Genomic DNA, 13,034 nt, shown 5'->3' with positions numbered 1-13,034 from the left:
AATTGCTCGAAGCGTTCCACAGTTATGCTGAAGCACACATACACACACACACCACACACCGAGCTGTTTATGCATGTATGTATGTGAGTTCAATAACATGGGGAAAATAATATATAGAAGGGATTTTAGTTAATTCATCACATTTTTTTATTTATACAAAACAATCCTTAACTCATCCGATACACATACTTCTCAATTTTAGTATATGTTCTGCTGAAGTGAGCACATACATATTTCTCTACTATGAATATCATCTAGCAGTAAATTCCACCATCAAGGGATTGGTGAAGGAAGATGAAATCTGCTCCTCTTCAGTGCTTCCACAGGGTTCAAAAGTGGCAGGAAACACAGAAGTCATACAAAAGCAGCTGGATCCTACCCAAAGTTATTTGCGGAATATACAAATAGATCCCTCTGGTTACCAGCCCTGTCTAAGCGGTTTACTATTGCCCCCAACAACCTCTTTTTACCCACCTCGGAAGGATGGAAGGCTGAGTCAACCTTGAGCTGATCAGCATCGAACTGTTGGCAGTGGGCAGAATTAGCCTGCAATGCTGCATTCTAACTGCACATCATGGATGGATGGATGGATGGAAGGAAGGAAGAAAGGAAAGAAGGAAGGGCAATAGCAATAGCACATGGATTTATATACCACTTCACAGAGCTTTACAGCTCTCTATAAGCAGTTATCAGAGTCAGCATATTGCCCCCCAACAATCTGGGTCCTCATTTTACCGACCTCAGAAAGGATGGAAGGCTGAGTCAACCTTGAGCCGGTCAGGATCGAACTGATGGCTGTCAGCAGAATTAGCCTGCAATACCGCATTCTAACCACTGTGCCACCACGGCTCGTAATGCAACCAAAAAGTAACTCGTACCTCACTAGAAAAATATTAGACTACAAAGAGCTTACTACTCTCAAAAATCTAAAGACATCTCGTAGTAGAAACTTAATAAACTCACTGCTCTTCCTGTTGGGAAGGTCCAATGGCTTCCAGGGAAAGCTACTCAAACCTTGCCCCTATCTTTCATTAGCCTTACGTGTGGAATGTTAAGGAAACCACCCAACTTCTGAGGATCTGCTCAGCTAATTGTGAGCGAGAGGACTGCTGCGCTCTGGTCTGGTGCAAAGTTTGTAGGACGCGAAATGCACTTTGTCTCTATGCATCCAATAGGTTGAATAGGCCGTTCCAAGTTCCAAGTTGGCCATCTCTTCAAGATTCCTCGGCTTGTGCGATGGGTTGAGTTTGCTCCTGCGGTTTTAGAGTAGAGAGTTCCTCAGGAGGAGGAGGTTCGTCAGGTTTAGGGGCCAAAGGTACGGAAGGAACCTTTGCCAGGTGTGTTGTTGAGCTTCCAATAACTGGAGAAGGAGAGAGAGCACAAAGCAGTGATACCAATATCCTTCGCTTCCGGTTAAAAAGCCGGTGAAATGCGTACTGATATTATCGCTTCTTTTATGATGCTGGAAGGTCAACATTCCTATCCTTCGTTCTTGATCTCCACCACTTATGTTTATATATGGCAAATGACCTAAATTGCCACAGATGTTTGCGACATCTGGCTGTCCCCTTAGGATTAGTTTATATTTTGCATTTCTTAACCGCCCATCACCCTCAGAGAGGGGGATGCACGGAAGGACACAATTAGGGCTTATTAGTCAGTGAAGAATTTTTCCACTTTCTCATTCTGTCCTGCCTCCCTTTTAAAAAAAATTTGCTTCCTTCTTTAATTAAAAAGTTCTCTTCTGCGAAGCCGAGATTTCATTGGAGGCTTTTCCCTCTTAGCCTTCCCCTTATTTGGGTAACAGCTCTGCTGCTTAATGTTTTTTTGACCCCTGTTGTGCTTGTGGCCCCAGTTGTGCTTAAACTGTTGTGGTTTTTAACATTTCTATGCTGCCGGCTAAGACGTTGAGTTTGTCGATCAGAAAGGTCGGCAGTTTGGCGGTTCGAATCCCTAGCGCTGTGTAATGGAGTGAGCTCCCGTTAATTGTCCCAGCTTCTGCCAACCTAGCAGTTCGAAAGCACATAAAAAATGCAAGTAGAAAAATAGGAACCACTTTTGGTGGTTCCGTGCGCTTTCGGCGTTTAGTCATGCCGGCCACATGACCACGGAGACGTCTTCGGACAGCACTGGCTCTTCGGCTTTGAAACGGAGATGAGCACCGCCCCCTAGAGTTAGGAACGTCTAGCACATATGTGCCAGGGGAAACCTTTACCTTATGCTGCCTGGAGTCACTTTTGTGAGATGGGAGGTGATGTGATTTAAATAGTTATTTGTTTTAAACACTTATATAGCCACCCATCTTTCAATCAACTCCGGGCAGCTCCCAACCGAAGTAGATAAATAAGTATCTGATATGAAGGAGAAGACACAGCTATGGAATCAAAGCAACTTTAAGACCTGTAGACTTTAACTCCCAGAATTCCCCAGATGTGCCAAAGTCTTAAAGTTTGCCAAGTTTGGAAACCCCTGGGCTAAAACCAGCCAACCAACCATTGGCAAGATATGTCAGGAGCCAAGCTTGATTGAGTAGGACTTCTTGAGAAGAATCGAGAAGGCAGGATGGATTATGCTTAAGTCAACGAGGGCCCGAAGACCTACCTTGACTCATGGTCTTTGCATAGCCGGCCGCAGAAGACATGGCCTGCCCCAGAGCTTGATTGGAACCCAAAGGCTGCGCACTGGGTGCAGCCCCTCGTGGCTTCGGTTTTGAATCTTTACCGGGTTTATTCCAGATCGCAACCTCTCCGAGCTGTAAGGAAGTGCCCAGTCTCTGGGCTATGTCCACCATCTGACCACGTAAGAGTAAAAGAAGAAGGAAAATTGAACGCCTGGTCAAATATGGCCGCTGTTCTGACCTAGGCTTCCCAAGAACCTGAAGGAAACTCCTGGTCCCAACAAAAACCCCTTAATTAATTAATTGTCTGAGAGTTCTGCTCCTTCACATCCTGCAAAGGCTTTTGAGGGAGGATTTACACCCACAGACCTTCTCTGGCTTGGAGAGCTGCCAGGCCGATCTCTGCAAAACCTGGCAAGGAGTCTTGGAGAGTCACGAACCAATTAAGGGAACTAATTGCCTCCTGCAAACTCCACTCCCCTTTCGCTCCTCTTTTATGTCCTCTGAGAGGGGCCATTCATTGTCCACCTGTGGCCTTACTCCCAAGTCGACCCTTGTTCTTTAGCTGTTCCCTTCGTCTGGCAACTCTGCGCATGCGCACACTGGGAACAGGCTCCAGCTGTTTATCTGCCAGATGCCTGACTCTGAAGGCAGCTGATAACTGGCATATGGCTCTGGCCCCCTCTCTGCCTCCAACACAGAGCCCTCATCAGAGCCTTCCCCAGCCTCCAGGACTGGCCCAGGTTCCTCCCCCAACCTCCTCACTGTCCGAATGTACTGCCAGCTCCAGTGGCTGCTGGCAGGCCACAATAGTGGCAGATTTTACCCAAGGCCTGTGCCAATTTTTGCCTTCACTGAAGGAAATAAGAGAACAATGAGAGATGCTTATATATCCATTCAGAAAAAGGTCTCAATTTATCGGCAGTTGCCAGAAGCCATTTTAATATTTGAGAGGGACACAAATTGAGTCCTCTGACGTGAATAAGGTACAGGTTTAAGATGCCCATTTTTGGTAACAGAGGTATCTTCTCTAACAGAACACCTCTGATATAAGTCAGCCACTCCGCTCCCCTGCTGTGGAAGTTCCCATTAGTAGTTTGCAATCAACATACCTCGGGGTCAAAATCCAGTGTGCTCCCTTTTAACGCATGGACCTTTCTTTGCATCTCGTAGTACTGGGCAACAGCCTCCTTCTTATCACCTTGATTGTATAGCAGGATTGCATAATTCAGACTGATGAGTGGGTTGACCCTGTAAAGAAGAAACACAGTCTTAACCTTGAAATAAGAAACCTCGGGTTTATTTGGCCAGTCACTAGCAAAAGTAGACAACTGCGTTGTAGTCACCAAATTTTTTCACACAGGAAGTATTACAGAGGCTTGATTTTTGTGATCAGGTTTGAGGCAGTGGATCAGAATAAGGATAGGAAGAGAGAGGATAGTAAAATAACAGAGTTGGAAGGGACCCTTGAGGTCTTCTAGTCTAACTGCGTTTGTTCTGACCCAGGCTTCCTTAAAAAGCAAGAAGCAGAGTCTTGGTCCCAGCAAAACCTCTTTGATTTAGACGACTGTGAATTCCTTACATTCACAGTCAGCAAAGCTTGACAAACAGTCTTTCAGAGGAATGTTTATGAACACAAACCTTATCTTGTTTGGAGAGCTGCCAGATAACTACTTTCCAATCGCAGGGCAAGGCAGAACTTGGCACAGAGTCTTTTATAGTCACAAATAGAACTTTCCACTCTTGAAACGACCGAAGGAATGAATTGTTTCCTGCAAAAGCCCCCTCCCCATTCGCTCCTCTTTTGTTTCCTCTGGGAGGGGCCAATCACCTCCAAGGTGTGGCTTTACTCCCAAGTTGGCCCTGCTTTCTTAGTTGTTCTTGTCTCCTGGCAGCTCTGCGCATGTGCACACTGGGAACAGGCTCCAGCTGTTCCTCTGCCTCACTGCTGTCTAACTCCCTCTCTGTCTCTGACGCAGAGCCCTCGTCTAAGCTTCTCTCAGCCCCCAGGACTGGCCCATGTTCCTCCCCAACCTCCTCACTATCCCACTCTGCTGCCAGCTCCGCTGACCACCGGCGGGCCACAACACTGGTCAAGTAGGAGACACTATACCATTCCAGACAAGCGGCTGTCCAGTCTCTTCTTAAAAAACCTTCAGTGATGGAGCATCCACCACTCTTGAAGGCAACTTCTGTTCCACTGATTAATTGTTCTGACTGTCAGGAAATTTCCCCTTAATTCTAGGTTGTTTCTCTCCTTGATGAGTTTCCACCCATTGCTTCTTGTCCTGCCCTCAGGTGCTTTGGAGAATAGCTTGACTCCCTCTTCTTTGGTGCAGCCCCTGAGATATTGGAAGACTGCTATTCTGGGAGTTGAAGTCCATAGCTCTTAAAGTTGCCAAGGCTGGACACTCCCTGCTCTAACAGCATCACTTTCCATTGAGTTCAGAGGACGCCCTCCCTAACAATAAGTAAATAGAGAAGACATACGTGTCCAGCGACAAAGCTTTCTGATAGGCTAGCCTCGCATTTTCAAGATCTTCAAGATTTCTCAAGGCAACTAAAATAAGGAAAGGAAGGGGGGGAAAAACAGAAGGGTTTATTATCTTCCTACTATGGAAGAGTATTGAATTATATTTTACATTTAAACCAATGACGCTTTCAATTTAAAGAATGAACCTCGTCCTCACTCGTACGGTGAAATGATCTTAGCACAATTGTTTTAAGAAGATCATTAAGAAGAACTGTATGTCTCAAATATTATTATCAATGCATCATCGTAGCAAAGCAGACATTTCTGGAGCCCAGGAATCAGAATTTTAAGTAAGGAGGCATGGAGGGCAGGTGCAGCATGGATACTGATACTGACCTAGGCTTCCCCAAAAAGCAGGAGGCAGAGTCCTGGTCCCGACAAAACCCCTTTCATTAAACGAAGGTAAATTCCTCTCATTCACATTCAGCCAAGGCCTGGCAAACAGTCTTTCAAAGGAATATTCATGACCACAGACCTTATCTAGCTTGGAAAGCTGCCATGTCAATATTTTCCAAATAAGATGCTGTGCAAGGAAAGACTTGGCACAGAGTCTCTGAGATTCACGGACAGATCTTCACACTCCTGAAACAAATCTAACGACTGAACGAACGAATTGTTTCCTGCAAAAGCCCACTTCCCTTTCGCTCCTCTTTTATGTCCTATGGAAAGGGCCAATCACCTTCCACCTGTGGCTTTACTCCCAAGTCGACCCTGATTTCTGAGTTGTTCTTTTCTTCTGGCAGCTCTGTGCAGGTGCACACTGGGAACAGGCTCCAGCTGTTCCTCTGCCTCACTGCTGCCTAGCTCCGTAGGCACCTGATCACTGCCAGATGGCTTCGTCCTCGTCTCTGCCTCTGACGCAGAGCCCTCTTCCCAGCCTTCCCCAGCCTCCAGGACTGGCCCAGGCTCCTCCCCAACCTCCTCCCTGTCCGGCTCTGCTGCCAGCTCCACAGGCCACTGGCGGGCCACAACAGATACCTGCTAACAACATATAAAGTTCTGCCAGTTTTGGCTGGAGATGGACAGCTGCGCTGATGAAGTGGAAGGCGGAGGCGTATTGGTGCATTGTCAGGTGGACCAGTCCGAGGTTGTACAGGGTCTTCCAATTAAAGGGCGCGAGGTAGTTGGCCCGTTTCAGGCAGCTGATGGCCTGTGAAAGAACATCATTTGGTCACTAGGGGAGAATCCCTGGATGTCCCAAGGCCCCTTCTGGGCCTTGGCTGCCTCTACAAAACATCACGGTCCTTCTCCAAAGGAAATCCTAATCTTCACTTGCAAACCGTGGCTAAGGTGAAGAGAAAATGAGATGTAATTCAATCTACTCTGATTGATCCATCCACTGAGAGACAGTTTGGTGTCGTGGTTAAGGTGCTGGCCTAGAAACCAGGAGACTGTGAGTTCTAGTCCCACCTTAAGCCTTAAAGGCAGCTGGGTGACTTGGGGCCAATCACCAGGAGACGGTGAGTTCTAGTCCCACCTTAAGCCTGAAAGGCAGCTGGGTGACTTGGGGCCAATCACCAGGAGACAGTGAGTTCTAGTCCCACCTTAAGCCTGAAAGGCAGCTGGGTGACTTGGGGCCAATCACTAGGAGACGGTGAGTTCTAGTCCCACCTTAAGCCTGAAAGGCAGCTGGGTGACTTGGGGCCAATCACCAGGAGACGGTGAGTTCTAGCCCTGCCATATCCATGAAAACCGGCTTTCCCCTTAAGAATCCCATCAGTGCCGAGAGTAAATCCAGGGGCATACAGAGGTACACGAGTGCCATGGAAGAAATACATGCCTTTCTGTCTTGTGCTGAACTGGAGAAGGGAGCAGGCAAGGACAATTTTCCTTGCTTTTCCTCTTCCCCAGTTCCAGGGTGCTCCCAACCCCAGCAACTGGGCAATCTGTGGATCTGAGTTTGGGTGGCACAGCAGAAGCTCCAAAGGTTATGTGTGACATACAGACCATAGTTCATTCATGGTTATATATATGTGTGTGTGTGTGTGTATGTTGTATTTGGGCTGGTAAATAAATAAAGGGAGACTAGTATAGATCTATTTCAAGCTATTTAGCTCTCATCTTAGCTCTCTCTTGGGCATACCAGGTGTTGTAACACAAATACATACATACATACATACATACATACATACATACATACATACATACATACTGCTGGAAAAGAGCCCCATCGAGTGTCGAATGTGGTCATGTAGCTAAATAGTTCAGATTTTTTTTAAAAAAGGAAAGAGATGTCAGAGTTAATTGCTTAGCGGGGAAAGGAATCCTCTTGCAACGCAGATCCTCGCTTGGAGCAGCTGCATAATCAAACGGTGCCTGTGCCCCTCCGAGGCGGATTCCCCCCCCCCCCCGAAGCCCTCAAGAACGAGGTTGGGGGTTCAGTGACTGAGAGGCTCTGGCGCCTGATCAAGTCTTCGCAAATCCTTCAAATCAGGAGACTCTGGAGAGGAGACGCCAGAGGCAGAAGGCACGGGGAGATGGAGAAACAGCAGGGGTCCCTTCCTTGTTGCTTCTCATTTTCTCCAAATGTCGGGGCGAGCAAGATATTCCCTCCTCCCCACCCTCTTCCTCTGTGTGTGTGTGTGTGTGTGTGAAGCCCACCCCCCCTTCCCCTCAGCCAGCGGCCTTGAAAGGAAAGCAATGCACCAGAAAACAAATGGGGTGAAGAAAGGGGACCCAATTTTCCCATGCCCAAGGAGTCCAGTCACAAGAGAAAAACAGGCAGGTAGTCCTCGACTTACGACCATTCGTTTAGCCGCTGTCAGAAGTCACAACAGCGTTGGGGGAAAAAAGGGACTTACGACCGGTCCTCACACTTAACGGTTGTCACAGCGTAGACACCGTCAGACGATCGACATTCGCTTGGCAAACCGGGGTGTTATTTAGGACGGTTGCAGCATCCTGGGGGTCAACATTTGAGCTTTTGGCAGGCAGGGTCAATGGAGGATGCGGGATTCACTTAGCAACTGCAGTGATTCACTTAACAACCATGGCATGGTGCGCAGTGGTTAGAATGCAGTATTGCAGGCTAATTCTGCTCACTAGCAGCAGTTCGATCCTGACCGGTTCAAGGTTGACTCAGCCTTCCATCCTTCTGAGGTGGGCAAAATGAGGACCCAGATTGTTGTGGGGCCAGAGGCTGACTCTGTAAACCGCTTAGAGAGGGCTGTAAAAGCACTGTAAAGCGGCATATAGGTCTAAGTGCTATTGCTATTTTCCTTCCTTCCTCCCTCCCTCCCGCTCTTCCTTTCCCTTCCCTTCTCATGGTTAGAATGCAGCATTGCAGGCTGACTCTGTCCACTGTCAGCAGTTTGATCCTGACCGGCTTAAGGTTGACTCAGCCTTCCATCTGTAAGGCACTGTGAAACGGTATATAAGTCTCAGTGCTTTGCTATTACTAGGGCAAAAAAAAAAGGTGTAAAATCGAGCACGTCTCCTTTAACTGCCTGGCTTGGCAATGGAAATTCTGTCCCCAATTGTGGTCGTAAGTCAAGGACTACTTATATACACCTCCCAGCCATAGAGGAGGAGAGAGAGTCCAATGGGAAACGGGAGGGAGAGCATTTCTGTTCTTCCTCCTATCGAAACACACAGGGAGGGAACAAGTCACAGGAAGGCAAGACCCTCACCGCCACATATTTCTTCTTGCCGAAAAAGCACATCCCGATGTTGTTCCAGAGCAGGGGGCTCTCGGGAACGGTACAAGCCACGATCCGGTACTTGCTGAGAGCCATATCGTAGTCCCCATGGGTTTGCATCATACTGCCAGCTGCCAAAATGGCCTTTGAAAGACAAGAAGCCCAATTGAAGTAGGCCAACAAGGGAAACCTTTAACAGATTAACAGAGTTGGAAGGGACCTTGTAGGTCATCCAGTCCTAGTAACACTGTTACCGTCCCACCAAAGGTGGTTCCTATTTTTCTGCTTGCATTTTTACCTGCTTTCGAACTGCTAGGTCGGCAGAAGCCAGGACAAGTTAACGGGAGCTCACTCCGTTATGCGGCCGGCGCTAGGGATTCGAACCGCCAAACCTTTCTAATCGATGAGCTCAGTATCTTAGCCACTGAGCCATCGTGTCCCACAAAATTATGCATATACCCACATATATTATATGCGTTTACTACCCTCTCGTTCTGGTTGTTTCGTTGTTACTGCATGCCTCAACTATCCCATTCTTGCTGTATCCCACCTACTTTCGCATTGCTGCTAAGATACTCAGCTCTGATTTTCCATGTAACAAAGGGGACAGAAACCCGTTTCACACATTGCCATTTTTCTGCTAATTCATCACTCTGAACGTTTTTACCCTCATTTGCACATGTTAATATTTCTCTGGTTCCCAATTTTTGTAAATAGCCTAGCAAGATAAATTAATGGACTTGTCATGTATGCATAACGGGCAGTTATTCATTCTCTAACCTCTAACAACCCATCACATTTGTACGTTTCATCATAAATACATTAAACCAACAAGGGGGTATAAGATATCTTAATTCCGTCTTCGCATCAAGCCATTTGTTAAGCAATCCATGCATTTTCATGCCTCCACCTTAGACTATTCCTCGGTGCACTCAACAATTTATGCATGTACAAAAACACTCATAACTTGCGCTTCTCTACCTATTCTCCAACTTACCTTATAGTTGCAGGGATCGAAAGTGAGGGCATTTCCAAGGTATTCAAAGGCCTTCTGATAAATCTCAAGCTAAGAAAAGGAAAAAAAATGCGTAAGGGACTTGACATATTTATCCCTGTGGATTATTCTACTGTCACTGCATCCGGAGAGAGGCATTCTGTTCTGACCAAGCCTTAATAGAACCACGAAACAGACTCCTTGTCCCGAAAATCCCCTCTTTATTTATCTACCGTGAATTAATGGCATTCACACACTAAATGTCCAGGCAATAATCCTTCAAAGGGTTAACTGCAGTAAGAGACCTTATCAGTTCTTTGGGATACTTGCTAGGCCGAGGGCATCCAGCCGCAAAGCTATAAAAAGGTTCTGGCAAGCAGTCTCTGAGGCATGAAACATGATAAGCAAATCTTCTGAAAGAAATCCGAACAGTTGTCTCCTACAATCACCACTCCCCTTTCCTTCTATTTATTCCCCAGCCAGGAAAGGCCATCCAATTCTGGACTTATCTGTGGTCTTCAGCTGAAGACTACCCTACAAGGTCCCTTCCAACTCCGTTTTCTATACTATTCTACTATACTATTCCAATCAATCAATTACCAAATTTTCATACCTCGAGGTAAAGCAAGCCCAGGATTGTAAGGAGCTCTGTGTTTTCAGGAGAGAATCTGAAAGACACAGAAATACAGATTGCAGGGTTTTAAAGTGTCTATTGCCATCATTACATCCAAACCATCATTCATTCTTCTGCAGGGGAAGGAAGAAGGTGACCCAAAATATCAGAGTACTTAAGGGATATCAATGTTTTCTATGCCGATAGTTTAAAGGACACCCCCCTTTTTAATGGCAACCGATAATTAGCCAGTCAAAAGAGGCCTGCCTCCGGGTGAAAGTCAATTTAATTGGCTTTGGATTAGAGGTTTACGGGCTTACCCACCCATGAGGGTGCCAAAGATTGTGCTTTGCTCTAGGATGGCAGATGGAGGAGGCTGTTGTCCCCCAAAAAATTTTTTTTGGGGGGGGGCGTTTTTCATAATCTTCAGGATTTAAAAAAACAACAACCCGTCTCCTCTCCTTTTCTCTCAACTGAGATATTGCGTTGGAAGAGAAAAGAAAAAAGTTGGCTGTGATTATTCTTCGACACATCTCATCTTTAGCGTGGAATATTTTGATGAAAATCCAATCCCAATTGGTTAGTTATTATGTGTATAACTATACACATTGCCTTGCCACAGTTCACTCCATTCGCCTGGTTGGGAGACCTCCAGAAGGATTTTTTTTCCTTTGGGGGATCTGTGGGACTTGGGCTTTGTGGCCGGTCTTCTCCGTGGTGGCCCCCATTAGCTCTGCTATTGAATTGGGGTATTGGGAAGGACTATAGGTCTGCAAATTAAGGTAAAGATAAAGCTTCCCCTTATACATATGTGCTAGTCGTTCCCGACTCCAAGGGGCAGTGCTCATCTCCATTTCAAAGCCAAAGAGCCAGCGCTGTCCGAAGACGTCTCCATGGTCATGTGGCCGGCATGACTCAATGCCGAAGGCGCACGGAACGCTGTTACCTTCCCACCAAAAAGTGGTTCCTATTTTTCTACTTGCATTTTTTACGTGCTTCGAACTGCTAGGTTGGCAGAAGCTGGGACAAGTCACGGGAGCTTACCCCATTACTCAGCACTAAGGATTCGAACTGCCAATGCTTCTGATCGACAAGCTCAGCCACTGAGCCACCAGTGTCCCTTCTGCAAATTAAATGTGAGGCTAAAAGGATTTCCTGGAGGATGGGAAGGCTCCTTGCTTCCTTGAATTAATAAAAATAACAACACAGCCAAAAGGAAGCTCTTAGCTGGAGCTGAACACTCATTGAAAAAGGAAGTCTCCCTCTAGCCCGTAGAAAGTAGAAACGAAGAAAATAGCTTACTCCACTGCTTTTTTATAGATTTCAATGGCTGCGTCTCGATCCCCCTCCATCAGGTGGATTCTCCCCAGTGTCATGTATGTCAGGTCATGTCGGTTGAGCTGCAAGGCGTTGTTCAGTTGATCTTTGGCCTGGATGCAAGTGAGAGGATGGGCTTGGTTTCGTCACTGTGACCCTGAGCCAGTCCGAACATGGGGCTCTTATTCTGGCTGGAGCTGAAATACCGTATTTTTTCGGAGTATAAGACGCAGCAAGGTTTTGAAGAATGAAAAAAAAAAGTTTTTGCACTCTGCAAACCTCCCAAAAATGCCACGTTTTTCGCAAAAATGGGCCCGTTTCCTCCCCCCCCCAAAAGGCATGAGTAGCCTTTAGGGAGCTCGCAGAGTGCTCCTGGAGGTGGGGGGACAAAAAGGAGCAAAAAGGAGCAAAAAAACGGTCCCATTTTTCGTTTTTAAAAAAAGGTATGAATAGCCTTTAGGGAGCTTGCAGAGTGCTCCTGGGGACTGCGGGGATAAAATTGAGCAAAAAGCGGGCAGTGTTTTGCTCATTTCTGCCCTCCCCAGCCCCCAGGAACACTCTGAAAGCCTCCTAAAGGCTGTGCACGGGCACTTTGGTGAAGGGGTGGAGTTTCGGGAGGCAAAAAATGCTGTATTCCTTGTATAAGACACACCCAGATTTTCAGGCTCTTTTTTTGAGGGAAAAAGGTACATCTTATACTCCGAAAAATACGTAGGTCTCTCCCTCCCCAACCATGTCAAGCAGCTGCTTGGGGGTGAGAAGGAAGGAACAAAATACATCAAATATATCTTCTAGTTCAACCCTTATCCCCCCAATCCTCCTGTAAAACTAATTAGGGGTGACATAGTATAGTCTTTATTGCCATTGTACAAAATCAATACAACAAAATTGGTGACATAATAGCAGTCTTCCAATATCTCAGGGGTTTCCATTTTTTCGCAAAAATGGACGTGCAGAAGGTTTGGGAGGCCTGCAAAGTATTCCTGGGGGCTGGGGAGGGCAAACGTGAGTGGAAAGGGGCCTGTTTTTCACAAACGGTGTGTGTGTGTGTGTGTGTTTGCCCTCCCAAGCCCTCAGGAGCACTTTGCAGGCCTTCCAAACTCTCTGCATGCCTCATTTTGGGCAAAACAACGTGCCCCGTTTTCATAAACGGTTTGAGACTAGAGCTGCAGCGAGTGTGAGGAAGAGACAAAAGATCCCAGCAGGGTTTTATAGGTCATCCTGCCCAAAAGTGCTGACGCCAGCATGAACTTCAGGATTGATGAAGGGCGCAGGGACAAAGCGGTTTCTTCCTGCTAAAAACTCTCCCCCATGGAAAGGCA

At 46.7% G+C, this 13,034-nt stretch overlaps 1 protein-coding gene across 3 annotated transcripts in view; it reads right to left on the bottom strand.

Annotated features, from left to right (window-relative positions):
- The window catches only part of BBS4 (Bardet-Biedl syndrome 4), a 303,820-nt gene that overhangs the window by 271,008 nt on the left and 19,778 nt on the right, over positions 1-13,034 (bottom strand). Inside the window, exons 8-16 of one of the 3 annotated variants that reach the window (XR_014176349.1) lie at positions 11,698-11,825; positions 10,396-10,450; positions 9,786-9,854; positions 8,780-8,932; positions 6,129-6,300; positions 5,108-5,177; positions 3,730-3,868; positions 2,602-2,791; positions 475-1,360 (exon numbers count right to left, since the gene is read on the bottom strand). Coding sequence is in view for 2 of the 3 variants with exons in the window: in XM_081964647.1 (XP_081820773.1) it covers positions 1,215-1,360; positions 2,602-2,791; positions 3,730-3,868; positions 5,108-5,177; positions 6,129-6,300; positions 8,780-8,932; positions 9,786-9,854; positions 10,396-10,450; positions 11,698-11,825 (1,122 nt within the window). In the remaining variant the exon portion in view is untranslated. Of the gene's footprint in view, positions 1-91; positions 1,361-2,601; positions 2,792-3,729; positions 3,869-5,107; positions 5,178-6,128; positions 6,301-8,779; positions 8,933-9,785; positions 9,855-10,395; positions 10,451-11,697; positions 11,826-13,034 lie in introns of those variants that run through there. The other 2 variants (XM_081964647.1, XM_081964648.1) reach the window with 2 other exon arrangements.

This window comes from Natrix helvetica (assembly GCF_964273705.1).
Source record: "Natrix helvetica genome assembly, chromosome: 12".
Lineage (NCBI taxonomy): Eukaryota > Metazoa > Chordata > Lepidosauria > Squamata > Natricidae > Natrix > Natrix helvetica.
This window is presented reverse-complemented; position numbering and strand designations above follow the sequence as displayed.